The sequence below is a fragment of the Phaseolus vulgaris genome, chromosome 3, assembly GCF_000499845.2.
Source record: "Phaseolus vulgaris cultivar G19833 chromosome 3, P. vulgaris v2.0, whole genome shotgun sequence".
Taxonomy (NCBI): domain Eukaryota; kingdom Viridiplantae; phylum Streptophyta; class Magnoliopsida; order Fabales; family Fabaceae; genus Phaseolus; species Phaseolus vulgaris.
Genome location: NC_023757.2, coordinates 34,149,532 through 34,168,503, shown reverse-complemented (window position 1 = coordinate 34,168,503; position 18,972 = coordinate 34,149,532). Strand labels below are relative to the sequence as shown.

The following is an 18,972-nucleotide window of genomic DNA, read 5'->3' as shown; positions in this document are numbered from 1 at the left end:
ATATTCAACAAAAAACGTCATCCGGAAGACCCGTATTAAGTAAGTTCTACCAGAGACTAACACCTGATCCTACCAAGATTGATGACTAAATCCTAAGAAAAAACAAAGAACAAAGGATCTTTAGAGCAAAAATGAACTTACTGTTTAAAAATATGATCGGGTAAAAATGTTTCTTAACTCGCCAGCTATAACGTGGTTCGATCAAATTCTAAAATAGATGAAGATTGTGAGAGAAAATGAAGAGAGAGAAAAAGAAAATAAAAGGCACTATGGGGATCGTGACTCTGCTTTTATTTTCTTACGCTGTTACAAGTTATATTCGTTAAATATACACAATTTCCATTAAATATAAGATCATCAACATATAAACATACTATTAAGCCTTTTTTTTCCTTTATTACACACTTTAATAAACAATACATGCTAGTAAAAACATTTCAAAAATTCAATATTTAGAAAAGAAGTCTTTGCGGTTATACCAAGCCCTCAAGAATTCCTTTCCCTCTATAAGCCTTATTTTTATGTCCAACCTTAACATATCTAGGAGTTATTCAATAAATACTTGTTCTTCTAAATATCAATGTAGAAATGATGATTTAACATTTAATTAAAAGATTGATCAAGAATGTTGTGTTGCTAATACAATTAATAAATGAATTAATCCATGTCATGCAATTAGAGAAAATACTTGTGTACAACCAACCTTGTAATGCTGATTATACAATTTTCTACCAAACATGCTTTGGAGTTATCCATACCACTATCTTTGTTTAACTCTGTTTTGAAAATCCATTTTACACTGATGGTTTTTTTACCTTTAGGTAGATCACATAACTCACAAGTTTTATTATTTTCAATGGGATTGATTTCATCATCTATTTCTTTTCTCCATTTCTATTTTTTTTATTGTAGTATAAAAAAATCACAGGATCACAATATGCAAACTAAGCAAAATGAATCATTTCCTCTACCACAAAAATCAGTTTGTCCATCCAGACCTACCATTTTTAGATTGTGAATTTTTTTCTTTACATGTTACTTAATTTTATTATTTCTCCTTAATATTATGTTTTTAACTTATACTTATATTCCTAACTATTTTTAAAATTCACAATGTCTGAATTTATATTCCCAACAACCCTTATTTTCATAAATAAAAAAATATTAATAATTAAGTGGCTACAACAAAGATTTTAATAGTAAAAAACCAAATCAAATAAAAAAATTAAACAAAAATAGAAGCAAATGAATAAGCTAGAGACAGAATTTTCTGTAAATATTGTTAAGAGGATAAAAAGAAAAAAAATGTATATCTTTATTATTTTTTTTAAAAAGTTATTTTAATGTGTGCATAATCTAATTTTAGTTTGAGATTCTTTTATAAATATTCATTATGAAAGTTATCTAAAGGAGCTCTTATATTACTACTATTAATTAATATGTATTTGAATGTTTGCTTCAAATTTGGGGAAAACTTACCTACACATCATATTTGTAGGTATTATTCTTTAATCATATTTGGAGTTTTACTGCAATGTAGTATTTAATAAAATGAAGAAAAAAAAAACAGTAATTACCTTAACTTTGGTAAGGTATAGTCCTCTTCCTCCTCCTCATTTTCTTGATCAGTACTGTTAGTGTTTTTTCTACTGAAAGTACTCCCAAAACCCAAAACAAGTGTTTGGTACCTCACGATCTTTGAAGAACCCTAGTCTACACACAAACCTTATTCACTCTCTTCCTCTGAAGATGCTCGGAGCAGTTTCACTTTCAGTTTCGATGAATGAATTCAAATTCAAATTCAATTAAACTTTATTTCGAGGTCTGATTCTTCAATCATGTGGAATTCCTTCTGGAGATCCAGAGATCGTTTCTCCTTGGACCAACTCAGGTCACTACTCTATCTTCACTCACTTCATTTCGTTCAAATTCGCTCAAGTTATTACCAATTGCTCATTCTGATTCTTGAAGAATCCTGGCTAACATGTTAATCAGCTGTGTGCTGTGGATATCTTCTGAAGTCTTTGGTCACTTCTATTTCAAAGAAATTTTATAATGAACCATTGATTATTGTCTTACTGCGTTATGGTTTTCACTGTTAAGGTACTTAACCGAACAATTGACGAAGGTACAAATTATTAATGAGGTTAATAAGGTAAGAATGTGATTAAATCGTCTTTGCTGTCAACTTTCCTTGGTATGTTCTTCACGGTTTTCCCAATTTTCTTAATTTTGTTATGTGTGGAAGGGTTTTGTAATTGAGGCACTGAGATCAATTGCGGAGTTGATAACATATGGTGACCAACATGACCCGAGTTTTTTTGAGTGAGGTTCCTCGGTGCTCATGCTTTTTATTGGTATACTTTTTGGTTTTTTGGAAGTTCATTGTGTCCTAGCTTGTGACAGATTCTTCATGGAAAAGCAAGTCATGGGTGAATTTTTACGTGTTCTGAAACTTACCAGGACTGTGAGCGTTCCACTTCAGTTGCTGCAAACAGTGAGCATTATGGTCCAGAACCTAAAAAGTGAACATGCTATATGTTAGTTGAAAACCAAATTGAGTTTTGACTTTCGTCAGTTTCTCAGTGAGGTGTACAAATGTTGCGGGTTAACTATCTTCTTTGTTTTTTTTTTTGGGCAGACTATATGTTCAGTAATGAATATATAAATTACCTGATAACTTATCCGTTTGACTTTCGAAATGAAGAGCTGCTGTCGTACTACATATCCTTTTTAAGGTTCGTTTTGACCTTTAAGTTATTTTATCTATTGAACTGGTGATTGGTGGTTGATGATAGCACTCATAGAATCTGTTTTCTGGTGGCAGTATACATTTGTTTTTGTTCACTTCCCATCTCCTTTCTGTAATATTTCTGATTAGTTTTCTGTTACATGTCTTTTGGTTATTGAAGAACAATAAGTGGAAAATTGAACAAGAATACAGTTTCACTGCTTGTGAAGACTCATGGTGTAAGTTTGATGTTCTCTTTCTTATTCTAATGTTTTTGAATTATAGCTCTTAAGTTAGTTTTAAAAGGTTGTCTTCAAACAATTGGTTAGTGGGCCTGATGTTCTTGACATTGGAATTGTAAAGGAGACCATATAGTAGTGGGGTTTCCTAGGTGTTTGCTCTCAAATGGTGATTTTATAAGGTGGATAAATAGTACTGGTTTTTGTACTTCCAACAAAAATTCACTAAAATTTCTTGATTAGGAGAAAGATAAGAAAGGAAGGAAGAGAAGCATAAATACAATAAAAACCTGTTGTATATTCCAAGAGGATGACTTGGACAGGGAAGCCTGTCGGAGACTTGTTCATCTTTATTGATCAAATCTTGTCAGATCATTAATGTTTTTCACATATTCATAGTTTGATCATTTGTGTCTATTTTAAGTATAATTTTGTTGTTCTTTTGGCTGTGGAGGATTTTATTCTGCTTTTAATATTGGGCTATCCAAATGTGTTCACTGTATCTTCTATGTCTTTAGGATGAAGTAGTTTCATTTCCACTGTATGTAGAGGCCATACGCTATGCTTTTCACGAGGAGAGCATGATTCGCACTGCGGTACGAGCTGTAACTCTTAATGTCTACCATGGTGAGATTTTATTATTTTACATAAGCCCTCTTCTGTAAATTTTTTCCTCTCTCCCATTTCCTCCACGAAAACATGAACTCAATTTTTATGCTAACAAAAATTATAATTTTCTAATACATTTGTTGTACAATTTTCAGTTGGAGATGACTCTGTCAATAGATATATAGCCAGTACTCCTCACAAAGATTACTTCTCAAACCTGGTTTCATTTTTTAGGAAGCAGAGCATGGATTTAAATAAACTGCTTTCTGATACACAGCTGTAAGCAATTTCTTTTCTCTTGTGTTTGAACTGTACACTAAGATTCCCTTGCACCTGAAAAAGAAATTGTGGTTCCTGAATCTGAGACAGAAATCCGGGCCCAGATTCAATGTCTGCAATTATCGCTGCTGTAGATGAAATTGAGGATAATCTGTACTACTTCAGTGATGTTGTCTCTGCTGGAATTCCTGATGTTGGGAGACTGATTACTGATGGCATTATGATGATTTTGATATTCCCATTACTTCTTCCTTCCCTAAGGGTCATGCCTAATAATGTATGAAACTTCACTTTATGGCCTTGTCAGTTCTTTTTTAATCTACTTTTGTCTTTGTTCAAGGGTCTTTAAAAGATTCCAGATGGATTTTGATTCTTATTATGCAACTTATCTTTGTTATTGTTTGATATACATTATTATAGGACATGCAAGATGGTGCTTCTCTTTCTCTGTACTTACTTTGTTGCATCCTGAGGATTGTCAAAATCAAAGATTTGGCGAATACCGTTGCTGCTGCCCTTTTTTATCCCTCAGAGGCCTTTACAAAGAGTTCTCGGGGTAATTTCAATTGCTTTATATCTGATCATGGTTTCACATCTGAACGCCAAGGGTTGGATAGTGATAATCTCACCAAGTGCGATACAAGACACACAATGTTTAATATTTCATATTCTTTTAGTTCTTCAGGTTTTCATTCAGATGGTGTTCTAGTGCAAAATGATTGTACCAGTTCAAATTTGTCTTTAAGGTAAAAGCCCCAATTTTTGTTACACAATTTATTGTGTTTTTTCTTACTATTTATTTGTCATAAGTTTGATATACTAGTTTCTTTTTTGTATTTCTGTATGTCACCAGAATTGGAAACAGTAATCAATATGTCATGCCAGCATAAACTACCTTGACTATAAGTTATTCAAGTGAAATATGTAATACTGTTTGATATCCAAAAACGTAAAGAAAATGACAGCCCTTGGCTTCCTGTGTACACCCTTCTGATGCTGTCTAAGAATTGAATCATGTTTCGATAAAATATTTGGTAGTATTGGATTAAAATTATATTTTATCATTTTATTATTGAAAACCAAAAGCCAAAGTACTAGAGTGTTATGATGTTGATCTGATAGCATTTTAGAATAAAGAGAAGCTGTATTGTATTTTTCAAAATAAAAAAGCCAGAGTTCAAGAGAGTGAAGTCAGCTCAGCTATATCTAGCTGATCTAGAGAGACTAACAGAATGTAACTGTCTAAGAAGAAGATCTGTAACTAACTAGAGTTAGATACAGAGTACATCTGGCAATAACTTAATAGAAAATTAATGGTCTATTTAAAATAGGAGTAAAACTATTCTCAAATAGGTACTTGGGTGTTTATGTAGGCTTAAATTGATATTTTTGATGTCTTATAATAGTGTGTTTGTTCTAGTTAAACTCTGTTTACAGGAAGTCTTTTTGTATTTTTTTCCTAACGACTTTTATGATTGATGTAGGGAGGTTTTGCTTGCTTACGTATCAAAAGGAAATGATATCCTTGTTTTGGGTTCGTTGAGTGTGCTTGCTACGCTGCTGCAAACTAAAGGTTTTCTCATTGAATTTTTGTGTGCTTTACTGTTGCATTGTTTTCTGTTTACATAATTTTTATTGTTCTGCAGAACTTGATGAATCAATGCTAGATGGGCTTGGAATTCTTCCACAACGAAAACAGCATAAAAAACTATTATTGGTAAGCTGTATTCTTCCATTTTGATATTTTTCATTTTATGAACATTTGATGGTTGGCTTTTGTACATAGTTTTGGGGTGGGTTTTTGTGAAACCATTTGTTTCAACTACAACACTGACTTGATATTTATACATGAATATATAAATAAACCATTTTCTAATTACAACAATATTTTCTTTATACATTGAACCTAGAAATTTACACTAAATGTACACAAAACAATATACATTTCTAGCGCTTTCCTTCAAGTTGGGTCACATACAAGTCACATGTGCTAGGCTTGTTATAAAGATAACTTATCAGAGGAGAAAACCGTGAAATACATCAATTCAGTTCTGGTGAATTGGTCTAGTGGCACGCTATTTGATTTGCTTTGCATATTTTGTGCAGCAAGCTTTAGTTGGTGAGGGTTCAGGCGAAGAAGAACTTTTTTCATCCAAAAGCAGTAGGGATGGCATTGGTAATGATATCAATGTCTATCATAAAAAGATAAAGGTTTTCTATCTCTTCAACAGCAATTGTTGATTTATTTAATATTCAACAACCATTATTTATTTAGATTTTGGAATCTCTGTTGCTTGAAGGTTGACTTTCTTATGTTTACCATGTTTTACAGGAGCAGTATGGTGTATCTTTTCTGCCTTTGGATGCGGGAATAAGTCCTCATATACATAGATTTCAAGTAAATGTTTGTATACAGTGGAGTCTTGTTGATATGCTATTTTTTTGTTACAGATTCTCTATACCTCGTGAAAGTCCTTGATTGCAATTAGTAGGTTTGTCTTTTCATTTAAAATAATGGAACTGTTAGACTCAATGGGGAGAGTGGGGTGGGGGGGAGTGGGTAGCAAGTGTTGGAGGACTTGTGCACAAGAAGTTGAGGCATGAGATAGGCACATCTCAGCTCGAACTCCTGTCGATTCCCCTCCTTGTGTGTGCTATAAGGAGGTCGACGTTCGTGGGGTACTTGCCTCCCACAGTTTCCTCCCTATCCCACAGGAGCATAGATATACCTTCTCCAGAATGTATTCCTTAAATTTAGACAAGTAGAGGAAAGTGTATTGAGTTTGTTATTCTAAATTTAGTTAACAATACATTTTCCCATTAGCTTTTTAGATTAAACATATAATTGTGTTATGAATATGTGTTCAATATATCAAAACCAAAGCAGTTTATGAAACATTTTTATCCTTTTTCAAAATTGTTCTCTAAAAGTTTAATGTGAAAAACTTTTTAGACTATCCATGTAAAACTGGAGTTACCAGACTTTTTACTGTTTACTCAGGATAATGGTTACTGTATATTTGTTAGTGTGCAAACACGTGAATACATCTCTGTTTTTTGTGAAATAAATTAGTTTGATAATTTTCATTGAACTTAATCTACCATGTATTAATAATTATCAGAGGTCGAGTCTTGGCACAATGGAAATATTGTCTTATGATTTCAAGGTCCTGAATTCAAATCCTGGAAATAGTCTCTCCTTGGTGGAGTAAGGCTGGGTGTCTAAGGATCTAATCTTCCCACACCACCACACTAGGTGGTAGCCTCATGGACTGGATTGCCCTTTTATTAGTGTAAATTTCAGAAGACTTCATACAAAATGTAATGCGTTTGCAGTTCACACTATTTCTTGTTTGGGATTAAAGGATGAAATTTTATTGGCATCACTTCCATTTTCTTCTTCGTAATACTTAAAAATCCATGTTTTGATGCTGCATCCATTGTTCAAGACTACTATTCACTAAATGCCTGTTTGCAACTGCCTGTTTTCTGATGGATAGTTTTTCCCTCTTCTGAAAGAAATTGGAAGTCAGCATGTAGTTTGTTATGCTTGGGTTTATTACTTATGAATGCTTTGTTTTTCAGGTGATTGATGCATTAGTGAGCCTCAGTTGTCGCTCTAATATATCTGCAGAGATACTATGGGATGGCGGTTGGCTTTTGCGCCAGTTGCTTCCTTACAGTGTGTCAGAATTCAACAGTCATCACCTTGAATTACTGAAAGTAAGAACAGATGAGGCTTTTCTAGCAACACCCTTGAGAACTTAATACATTCTCTTGTGATCATGTAGTATTTACAAAAATATCGAAGTGCACATGTTTAAAATTATTTATTAATGGCAACCAGAGAAGGCAATTCTTCTCTAAGATACTATTCTCGGTCCTCAAAATTAGTGCTTAACCCCTCCCCCAAACATCTCCCCTTCTTGTACCCTTCTCTCATTATGCTATCTATAACTATGGCATATCGCCAAATTCCAGTTACAGAAAATTTCATCACTGTTCTCACCTCCTTCTTCTATAGAGTATATTTTTCATGTAAATGCCTCAGTACAATCCAGGTGCAATAGTCATTCCTCATCTGAACCGTTTACATCTCTCAAGTTTGAAAGAGAATAAATTCTTTCTTATTGGGTATTTTCAGAAATAAACAGCACCTACTCTAATAAACAGAATCCCTTAGATTGTGGAACTGTTATGATAGAAATAAAAACAAGATATAGCAAAATATACAGAATTAAGACCAGTAAATACAGAACTAAAACTAATATGAATAAAGTCTGAAACTTCCTAAAATATCTCAACATCATTCAATCAATGGTTTTTATCAGTATCAATTTAGTAGATATTTTAAGGGAGCTGAGTAATTTGAGATAGGATATTAGTACAAAATTACATAAAAATCTAACATATTTTGCAAGTTTGGTCATGGAATCAAAAATTTCTTAACTAAATACTGATATATTAATAAATTAAATGTTAAACAGTCAGTTAATGCAAATAATATATGGGTATAATTGTATAGATATGAATTTGCCATTCCCAATTGAGTGACTCCAATTGAAAGTGCCTGAACAATATCCAAGTTTAAAGAAAAGATATATTTTGATCAAAGCTAAGGATAGGAAAGTTGATGCTGAAGAGAATACAAGATTGAAACACAAAATAAGATAATATTTGAAAATTCCTTAATTCCTTTGCTTATCTGTCTTTGTAGAAATAATAAATGCGTTGTTTGAAAGACTGTACTTTTTGATAAATCATGCCTTGTTCATGAATAGTCTCATTAGTAGCTATGATTGTAGAAATTAATGACTAGAACATGTACCGAGAAGGCAAAAGAGGTGATCTAATAGAAACAATCGTAATGGAAAATGAAAATGTCTATCTGTCCTACTAGTATCATCTGCACTATTTCATCTCCTAATGCAATTATATCAATATTCTTTTATAATACAGGTTTCATACAAGAATTATGCTTCTGCTCTTGTAGAGGAGGCTAGAGGTAGTTGGTCCGATTTACTTATTTCTGTTCTCTGTGATGAATGGAGAAAGTGCAAAAGAGGTGAATTTTTATCACATTGTTCTGCTTGTTTGTTTGTGTAATAATTGTACTTATGTTCTTGAACAAATTTTTTCTCTACCTGTAGCAATGGAGTCATCATCTCCTAGGAAAGAACCAAATTGCATACTTTTGCTACCATGGAAGATTTCTTCAGGAGGTAAGCTTGTACCTGTTTCAATTCATTTTGCTACGGAGGGAAGAGTTAGAGGCCCTTTAAGTGATCCTTCTGATTCTTGTCACTGCAGGTCATGTTCCAGAGGAGTCGTCCTTTGCCGCTGGAAAAAGAATGCATGAGTTGGTGAAGGTCTGCAGCTTTTTTTCTATGCTCCCTCCCCCAACAGACTTTTTTTTTTAAAAGTGAAGTGTGGCATAACAATGTGAATTGGAATTCTCAATTCTGTATCTTCCTGGATTATGTGTTAACGTGTACCTTTATATGATGAAGAGCATTTTGTTGTCATTTTCCCATTTAGGTATTTGTACTACTGCACCAGCTTCAAATATTCACTCTTGGCAGAGCTTTATCAGAGCAACCACTAATTTACCCTCCTGGTGATCTCCATGCAAATTTCCGTGCCCGAGGTTCTGGGCTTGATGTCTCGGGCCCAAAGGCAGGAACTGAAGTCAGCCTTGGTCAGTTGTCTGAACTGTAGTTTCTTCTATTTTCTACAGTGGTTTTACTTAAGTTGAGGTTTATTCTTTGCTTTAGGTTGAACAGAAGAGTAAAAAGAAGGAAGAAGAGAATAAGGAGGGAAAAGGGGGAGGGTAGAAAGAAAAAGAGTGAGGAGAAAACCATCTCAATTGTAATCTCAACAGCAAAACATTTTCTGAGAACCCAATCCAAGTACATAGCCAAACTTAATAGTCTAACCAATCAAATAGTAGCAAGTACCAACTTTATACCAATTAATGAAAGACAAGTGACAACAAAGAAAAAAAGCTCGTGTAGATAGTCATGAGTGACTTGGAGAGACTGGTGTGCAGTGTTTCACGTTTCATGCTTTTAGTCTCTGATTTTCTCCTTTTCTTTTCTTTGTTTAGTTTTTGAGGATACCTTATCCTGTTGTTTTATATCTCCATTTCTTTCTTAATAAATTCTATTGTATCAAATTAAAGTAACATTGTCATTACTGGCTTGTTTTGAAGTGTCTATAATTGACATTGGCCATGTGTGAAAGGATTTTCTCCCTTCTGTACTTGTGAACATGGGCATATGTGTAGGCTGTAGTGGTTCCGTGCATATTTGCCATTTAACAAATAAACTAATTTGTTAAAATTCTCTGATTCATTTGCCATTTGCAGGCAATGCCCTGCCTTGTAGGATAGCTTTCGAGAGGGGGAAAGAGCTCCATGTTTACTTTCTAGCAATCTCTTTAGGAATTTCTGGGTGGCTTGCTCTTGCAGAAGAATTGCCATTGAAGAAGTCTCATGGAGTGGTTCGGTCTGTTGCCCCTTTGGCTGGATGCAATGTATGTATACTTCTCTTCCTTTGAATCTTAGTCATGAGTTAATTTCATTTGGTTATAAAACATTTCTTTTAAGTCTGACAATTATGATGCAAAGTCATTTAGAAAAAAATAGAAGAAAACATTTCTTGGAAAATTATTTTCAGCTTGGGATAAATGATTCTCAATTGGTTGATGAATTACTGTTTATGAACTTAATTACCTACATTACTGGCTGGTGTTTTAAACTTGAAATATTGTGCCAAAAAGTTATTTATTAATCTTAATTTTCTCAATTTATTCTGGTGGCAATGATACAAAGCCAAACAGTTGATGTATTTTGAAAATTTGTTATGATTATTTTTACCCTAATTATGTAATAACCTTACTATCAAAGTTGTCCTCATTGTATATAGCCTAGGATTGATGATAATCATGCAACGTGGTTACACTTGAGGATTCGGGCTTCCTCTTTACCCTTTGTAGATCCTGCCCAAATCAAAGATTACGGGAAAAAGAAAACAAAAGCTTCGGTAGATGGCAGATGGACATTGGCGTTCAGAGATGAGGAGACTTGCAAGTCTGCTTTTCTCATGATTGTTGAGGAAAACAATTTTCTGAGTAATGAGGTTCATAGAAGACTAAAACCTTTGTTCAACCTTGAAACTGCAATAGATTTATCAGGTTCGTCTTTATGTTTTCCAGAGGATTCCTCGTCGTATAGAACACATCCCAATTAATTTCGACGCCCTTTTTGTGTATGTCTCAAAAAAAAATTAGATTAGTAATTACTTTAGTGTCATTCTTTTGTATAGTAGCTTATCAAGTTTTGTAACAAATGTAAATGCAAGAGAACCTCGTATAGAAAGCTTTTCCTGCTCAGTAATTTATTGTTTGGAGGGTCTTTTTGTATAGATATGTTACCGCTAACTATATGGGACAAATGCTTCCTAGACCCAATCATTTTAACCTGCACCCAACATATTTTTTTAATTTTCAAAAATGCCCTTAATTCCAGAAATAAAAATCTGGAATTGAAAATAATATATTCCGGAAAAATAAATTCGGAATTTTTTTAATTTTCAAAAATGCCCTTAATTCCAGAAATAAAAATCTGGAATTGAAAATAATATATTCCGGAAAAATAAATTCGGAAGTGATTATTGAGTTCTGGAAATAAAAATCCAAAAAAACAAAAATTAAAATTCTATTTCGGATAAAAAAATACGGAATTGAAAATAATACATTCTGAAAAAAAAATCTAGAAAAGTAATTATTGTGTTTCGGAAATGAAAATCCAGAAACAAAAATGAAAAACTCAGATAAAAGAATCCATAATATAAAATTTCGTTAAATCTGGAACACATATTTGGGAAAAAAATTTTAAGGATAGTTTTGATTTTTCCGCTGAAATCGTGTGCAGTGATATGGTGCAGGAAACAATTGTCACTATTTGGAGTGATGAAAGCTTTTTTTTTCTTCGCCAATTATTCCGTCTTGGGTTGCGCAGTGTTAAAACCGATTATTGGATTATTTTATTGCAGATATTCTTTCTTTTGGCCGTGTTTGTTTTCGGCTTTATTGGATAACCTTGTTATTTTGAAGTTTTTTTAAAAAGTTTTATGTTCCATATCGCTCGGTTTAATCCATCTTATATATACTATTAATTCATAAAAAATATTATATTTATCGCTCGGTTTAAAAAGAAATATTTTTTATGAATTATGACGAGTGACAGTATAGAAAATATTGGAAGAAGGTTTTTAGTTAGTGTTGTATTAAGTTGATATTATTTTTAAAATTGCAATAATTACAGTAAAATTATAGTAGTTGTGAACAATTTCAATTTCCTCCTTATCAGAGTCCATAACAACAATCCATTAATCACATTAATTATCACTAAGAGGCATACCTTCGAACCCTCTCATCAATCCACTCCCTCATGTCTCCCAACACAAGGTTGGCAGAGTCATCAGGCTCCCCCTGAATCAAGGAATGATACATCCCATCATAAAGCTTCAACGTCTTATCCTCACTTGAAGCCTTCTCGTAAAGCAGCTTGGACGAAGAAGGGCACGTAACGCCGTCAGCAGTTCCGTGAGCAGTGAAAAACGGTGCCGTGACTCTGGAGAAATTATCCTGCACATACTGCGTCACCCTGAGAAGCTCCCGCATGGTGCCCACCCTAGGTGGGCCCGTGTACCTCCTCGGGTTCGACGCTATAATCTTCAACTTCTCAGGATCCCTAATCGCCTTTCCCACCATCTTGTTATCGGGCATGGCCGCCCACGTGTCAGCCAGACCGAACAACAGACCGTACATGAACAAATGCACCTTGCTAGGTTTCATATCCTCGGGTATAACGAAAAGCGGCGCCGAGAAAATCAGGCCCGTCCACGCCTCCGGATCTGATTTGAAGTACATTAGGAGCGTCGCTAAACCTCCCATAGACTCGCCGAAGAGGAATGCGGGGAGGCTTTTGTAAGGCTCGCTGTGGCGGACGTCGAGGAAGAAGGAGAGGGAGGTGGCGGCGACGGTCTCCATGTCACCGAGGTAGCAGCGGAGGCCTTCGGAGCGGCCGTGCCCGAGGAGGTCGGCGGCGAAGACAGCGTAGCCCCAGGTAGCGAAGCTGATGCAGATTTTCTGAAAGAGCCAGCCGGTGTCGGAGCCGTAGCCGTGTGTCATAAAGACGGTGGCTTTGATGGGTTGGTGGAGAGGGAGGAAGGATTGCGTAAAGATTTTTCCATTGGGGGTTTGGAAATGAGACTTGGTGTTGCTGACGCCTTGGGAGGTGTAGTACTCCTCTTCGGGCATGTTGCCCCAGAAGTTTGGGGTAACCTCCGATGATGGTTCCGGTGCCATTTTTGTGTATGAAGTGGAGAAGGTGTTGGAAAGGTGAGTTGAAAGAAATAGGAAGGGAGAAAAGAGTGTTAGGTTAGTTGGGTTGGTGAGTGGGACCCAGGGAGTGGGTGAACCAACCAACCCCTCCTCCAAAAGGAACTTTACTTGGTTGGTGGTTATAAGAGTGCCTCATTACTATGAGACTTATCCACTCTCGCGGCAAAACATACGTATTAACGAAGATTCGTATTAATAATATAATATTTGTTAGATTTTTGATAATTTCAATACAGTTATATAATTTAAAATATATATATATATAAATTATTTTTATAAAAATTTAAATTTATTATATAAATTTTTATTATGATTATAAAAATATTAAATAATTTTTTTTAACTAATTACGAAAAATATTTTTCTATTCTAAATAAATCTGAAACATATTTTTACACATAAATCTTAAATCTTGATTATCAATTTATATAATTTAAAATTATGTAATATATAGATTTATTTTTCTATGTTTTATAATTTAAAAGTTATACGTATTTGTATATTTATGTCCCGTTTGTTTGTGTTAGCTCTAATACCATTCCTCGTGCTTTCTTTTGTTGGTGTCTATATTTTTGGATTATCATTGATGACTTTAAAAATAATAAATGAATTCTGTAGCTATGCTCCTTATATGCCTTCTTTGCATTGACTCAAAGTGCAGAAAGAGAATGGAGAGGTCACATTATTTGGATTCAGATTGATGCAATGTTTTTTTTTTTTTTAAATTGGGAGTGAATTTGAGAAAGTAAATTTATGATGATTTGAAGAAAAAATTGTGAAAAAAAGTGATTTTTTTTAATTAAAATAAATAGAGTAAAAAATGCAGAATTTTTTTATGAAAGTTTATAAATAATGTGATAAATGTAATAAAAAAAATTATTTTTTTAATTGATAAAAATGTAAGTTTACAAAATTATCTTATATTTAAAAATTATTAAAAAATTATAACTATTTTTAATTAAAATATTATTTTTAGTGCTTGAAATATTATTTTCAGTAATATATTATAACTATTTGATAAAAAATACAAAATATATAAAAAAATATTTAAATATTCATAATTATAAATATTTGATAAAAATTTATTTTTATATTAATAACATTATTATTTTATCTTTATTTTTTTTATAACTAAATTATTATATAATTTTATTTTTTCATTATAAAAAACTATTTATTACTATTATTAATAATTATTAATTATATATTTTTCTAACATGAATTTATTTAACATTTAATATTTTTATTTTTAAAATATTATTATATTATATTTAATTATGTAATTTTATTTTAAATAATAATTTAAGTTTAAAATAAAAAAGGTAACAAAATAAATTATAAAAAAACTGTTCTTCATTTACGTGTTATTTCTACTATATTTTCTTGATTCTAGTATTTTATCTTAGCATAGTAAATACTTGTCATTCTCTTTTCTTAATCAAACGGACCGTAAGTGACTTAAAATGAGTACAAAATCTTGGTTTAATTTTAATACAACTATATATTAATTAAAATTGTAAATTTATTTATTTATAATTGAAAATAATATTTTTTTTGTTGATAGCAATCTGTAAAAATATATGGATTTAAATAATAATTAAAATTTTAATATAATTTTATATTTTTATATAAATTAAATTCATTTTGTTATATTTATTTCATAAGAATAAAATAAAATGAAAATCACTAATATCAAATTAATGTTCAATTAAACCTAACTTTATTTTAACTTAAAAAAAAGTGATTTAAAATTGTAAGATTAATATAAATCAGTAATAAAAAAATATTAATTTATGTATATATATATAAAGTATCATTATAATTATTTGCATTCTAACATTTTTATATGTCAATTTTTTTATCAGAAATAATTTTGTATTAATTTTATGATATTTTTTGTTTAGATTAAGTATTAGATCTTTGATAATAAAATATATAAGACGATTTTATCAAGAAATGTGCCGCTAAGGAAATTGGTAATCTATCTATCTTCATATATATATATATATAGTATCATTATAATTATTTGCATTCTAACATTTTTATATGTCAATTTTTTTATCAGAAATAATTTCGTATTAATTTTATGATATTTTTTGTTTAGATTAAGTATTAGATCTTTGATAATAAAATATATAAGACGATTTTATCAAGAAGCCGCTAATGAAATTGGTAATCTATCTATCTTCATATATATATATATAGGTATATATATATATATATATATATACCTATATATATACATCTATATATATAAATATATAAAGTAACTATACACCTAAATTTCTATAATAAATATAATTAACTTTCATGTAATTATGAAATGTAATTAATTTTTAATATTTACAATTAGATGAAATCAAATCTTTTAAATTCTTTAACATCCTATAAAATACTTCTAATTATTACAATAGAACTTCTACACATCTATTTATTTTCAATCACAATAATTAGATTTTATTTCAATTCCACTGACTACATATGAATCCATCATCTTCCGTAATACTCATTAAGTATGCTCATACACGAGACTAACATCTGATCCAAAGATTACCAAGAAATCCAAGAGAAATTATCAGGGTAAGTTCAAACATCCAATACCGAGTATCTACAGCGGGACTTGGTGTGTATGAACTCCCTCTCAATTTCTCACCACCTCATATCTTAATCTATATGACTTAGATCGCCAGTGAAGTTAGAAGATTTCCGTTAAACATAAACTTTCATACTTAATACCATTAAACAACATTTCATACATTATCCCAAATGTATAACATCATTTTCATACAATTTTCATCATACAGTATCATTCAAAACATGATCTACAACATTCAAAAGTCTATTTAACATAAAAAAAAAACACTTAAATACTAAACAATCAAAATCTAATCTTTTTACAAATTTAAATAATATATAAACAAACAACACAATATATAAACACACAACATCCCTGCAAGAGAGATTGAATATTGGGACTACGTCCTCTTTACATCCAGATCTTCTAGTCTAGGGTTAAATTTAACTTCTCTTACCTTAATTGCTTGCTTTTCAAGCAACCTCTAGACTTTTATCCTCTCGGTTTGGACAATCTTCAAGATTTAAGGGTCTAATGTAAGTTATTCAAACATAACTAAAATTCATTATATAATAGAATAAGCTGAGAGGATTAATCTTCTCAACTGACCCCATCAAAATTGATGACTAAATCCTAAGAAAAACAAATAATAAAGGATCTTTAAAGCAGAAATGAACTTACTCTGTTTAAAAATTTGATTTGGTAGAAATGTTCCTTAACTCTTCGGCTACAACGTGGTTCGATCAGGTCCGATCAGATTCTAAAATAGATGAAGATTGAGAGAGGAAATGAAGAGAGAAGGGAGAAAGTTAAAGAGAGAAAGAAAGAGAGGAAAAAGAAAATGTATTGTGGTGTGGGAGGAAAAAAGGTTCTTTGCGTTTTATTTAACCCTCTAATTCCAATATATTCACTTAAAAATTGTTGTAAAAAAATTAACCCTAAATTCTAAATCCTAAATACAAATTAACTTTATTAAAACTCATCATAACTAATCCATGACATAAACACAAAAAAAAAAAAAAGTAAAATGTGAGATAAATCTATATCCTCTGGTTGTGTTGTGAATTTAAGTAAATGGTTTTTGTTTTTATTAATTACTTTTTAAGTTTTAGAAAATATCAATTATTATTATAATAATTACATATTTATTTTATTTCACAATTCACAGTTAATTTATACGCGATTTTCTTATTATGTAAAAGTGAGAATAGTTAATATAAAACACTTCATAACTATTTATTAAAGCAAAATAATTTATTTATTTATTTTATAATGGTTAGATAAATTTTTTTACAAAAAACACACAAAACTAATATTGAGTAAATAAGAATGACAACAAATTTCATGAATGAAAAATGGAGTGGTTTCATAATCAATCAAGTTTTTAAATAATCGGATGTTATAATCTTTAAATTGGTGTAAAGAACAATTTATTTATTTTTATTTAAAATATACAAATTCATTCCATTTTTTATTAGTAAAACTCATAATATAAATCTTGAGAGTTTTTATAGAAGAACTCATTCTTCATATCGGAGATTTTATCTATTCCTCTAATACAAGATCTTGTAAATAATAGATCTTAGGCTCAATATCTTCACTGAAAATCCATTACTACAAATATTCTTCAAATGAAAATATAGAAAAATACTAATATATTTTAGTATTTTGTTTATATTTTTTAAATTTAAAATTAATATTTTTAGTCTCTATATGTTAAAAAAAAATCAATTTCTTGGATCTAATTTTTTTAACTATGTTTACCAAATATTCACTAATTTTGTGGGTGATTTATTTTTATCAGGAAACTTAAGTGATTATAGTTACTAAAATTTTCCTATCATTTCAACTAATGAAATATTAGTGATCCATATGTTACATGAAAGTTGTCAAGATAAGTAATTTAAAAGAAAAATAAGTACTTAGTTGAATGGAAAGTGTCATTGTATCTGTTCTTGTTAACGGGAGCCTACGGAGGAATTTAAACCTTCTTGAGGTTTGAGGCAAGGTGACCCTCTAGCTCCTTTCCTCTTCATAGTAGCTGCAGAAGGCCTGACAAGTTTAGTAAGGCAAGCTGTTAAAGCTAATCTGCTGTCAGGTGTTAAGATTGGTAGAAAAGAGGTAGAGCTGAGCATCCATCAGTTTGTAGATGACACTGTGTTTTTATGTGAGGATTCCATTTCCAATGTGGTGACCCTAAAGGCTATCCTTAGGGGGTTTGAGTTAGCTTCATGCTTGAAGATTAATTTCCATAAGTCAAAGCTAACAGGCATCAATGTCCATAGAAACTCCCTTGCTTGCTACACTAAGATCTTGAACTGTGCCCAGATGGGAATACCGTTCAATTATTTGGGCCTTGAAGTGGGAGGAAACCCAAGGAAGAAAAAGTTTTGGGATCCTGTGCTTAATAAGTTAAAAGCAAGACTCAGCGTATGGAAAGAGAGATTTTTATTTGTGGCAGGGAGAATTTGCTTGATCAAATATGTCCTTACGTCTGTACCACTTTACTATATGTCCCTGTTCAGAGCACCGGTAACGATTGGTAAAAGCATCACAAGTATTCAAAGGAGATTTTTATGGGGTTGGGGAATGGAGAGCAAACCAATCTCTTGGATCAGCTGGAAAGTTGTGTGCAAACCAAGAGAGGAGGGTGGTCTGGGGTTGAGAGACATTCGAATGTTTAACTATGCTCTTCTGGCTAAATGGAGATGGTGTTATATAACAGATGAGAAAGGGAGGTGGAAAGATTTGTTGGATGCGAAGTACGACTCGGACCTACAATATATGCAAACACCAGTGAAACTACAATCATGGTGGTGGAGAGACGTCCTTAAAGCATGCAAGGAAAGTGAAGGAGATTGATGGTTTCTAAGAGAAACTGGGTGGAAAGTAGGACGCGGAGATAAAGTAAAGTTTTGGGAGGATGTGCGGGTCAGAAATTCCAATCTTAAAACACAGTTCCCCAGATTGTTTTCTCTGTCATTAAACCAGGGGCATAAGGTGGAAGAGGTAGGTGAGTGGGATGAGTTAGTGTGGCGATGGAGTCTAAGGTGGAGGTGTGCAAGATTTGAATGAGAATCTGTGCTGGAAGCAAAGCTCGTAATACTCTTATCCACTGCCAATCTGATTAAA

At 31.9% G+C, this 18,972-nt stretch overlaps 2 protein-coding genes across 10 annotated transcripts; one reads left to right on the top strand and one right to left on the bottom strand.

Annotated features, from left to right (window-relative positions):
- The first annotated feature begins 1,571 nt into the window (after nucleotides 1-1,571).
- Nucleotides 1,572-11,284, top strand: LOC137807270 (protein TRANSPARENT TESTA 9-like). 9 transcript variants are annotated; one of them, XM_068607808.1, is made up of 22 exons: nucleotides 1,572-1,891; nucleotides 2,104-2,155; nucleotides 2,249-2,325; nucleotides 2,407-2,540; nucleotides 2,642-2,738; nucleotides 2,913-2,970; nucleotides 3,489-3,597; nucleotides 3,735-3,858; nucleotides 3,949-4,135; nucleotides 4,279-4,414; nucleotides 4,544-4,604; nucleotides 5,343-5,431; nucleotides 5,505-5,575; nucleotides 5,965-6,069; nucleotides 6,191-6,256; nucleotides 7,444-7,581; nucleotides 8,818-8,923; nucleotides 9,009-9,080; nucleotides 9,169-9,227; nucleotides 9,397-9,556; nucleotides 10,226-10,392; nucleotides 10,855-11,284. In XM_068607808.1, the coding sequence occupies exons 1-22, from the start codon at nucleotides 1,839-1,841 to the stop codon at nucleotides 10,903-10,905; spliced, it is 2,172 nt and encodes a 723-aa protein (XP_068463909.1). In that variant the 5' UTR covers nucleotides 1,572-1,838; the 3' UTR covers nucleotides 10,906-11,284. The 9 variants fall into 9 exon arrangements, with proteins under 9 accessions (XP_068463909.1, XP_068463904.1, XP_068463903.1 ...); XM_068607803.1 differs by having other exon boundaries at nucleotides 10,785-11,284; XM_068607802.1 differs by having other exon boundaries at nucleotides 6,191-6,262; nucleotides 10,785-11,284.
- Nucleotides 11,285-12,128: 844 nt separating this feature from the next.
- LOC137807271 (caffeoylshikimate esterase) lies at nucleotides 12,129-13,416 on the bottom strand. Its single transcript, XM_068607809.1, has one exon. It carries the CDS (start codon nucleotides 13,228-13,230, stop codon nucleotides 12,268-12,270), a length of 963 nt encoding a protein of 320 aa, XP_068463910.1. The 5' UTR covers nucleotides 13,231-13,416; the 3' UTR covers nucleotides 12,129-12,267.
- Between the last annotated feature and the right edge of the window lie 5,556 nt (nucleotides 13,417-18,972).

Excerpts from the sequence above, each read along its gene's own strand:
- LOC137807270 (XM_068607800.1), top strand. The coding sequence starts at position 1,839 with ATGTGGAATTCCTTCTGGAGATCCAGAGATCGTTTCTCCTTGGACCAA. Across the intron at positions 9,081-9,168 it reads ATGGAAGATTTCTTCAGGAG|GTCATGTTCCAGAGGAGTCG; the intron begins GTAAGCTTGTAC and ends TTGTCACTGCAG. Across the intron at positions 10,393-10,784 it reads CCCCTTTGGCTGGATGCAAT|CCTAGGATTGATGATAATCA; the intron begins GTATGTATACTT and ends CATTGTATATAG.
- LOC137807271 (XM_068607809.1), bottom strand. The coding sequence starts at position 13,230 with ATGGCACCGGAACCATCATCGGAGGTTACCCCAAACTTCTGGGGCAAC.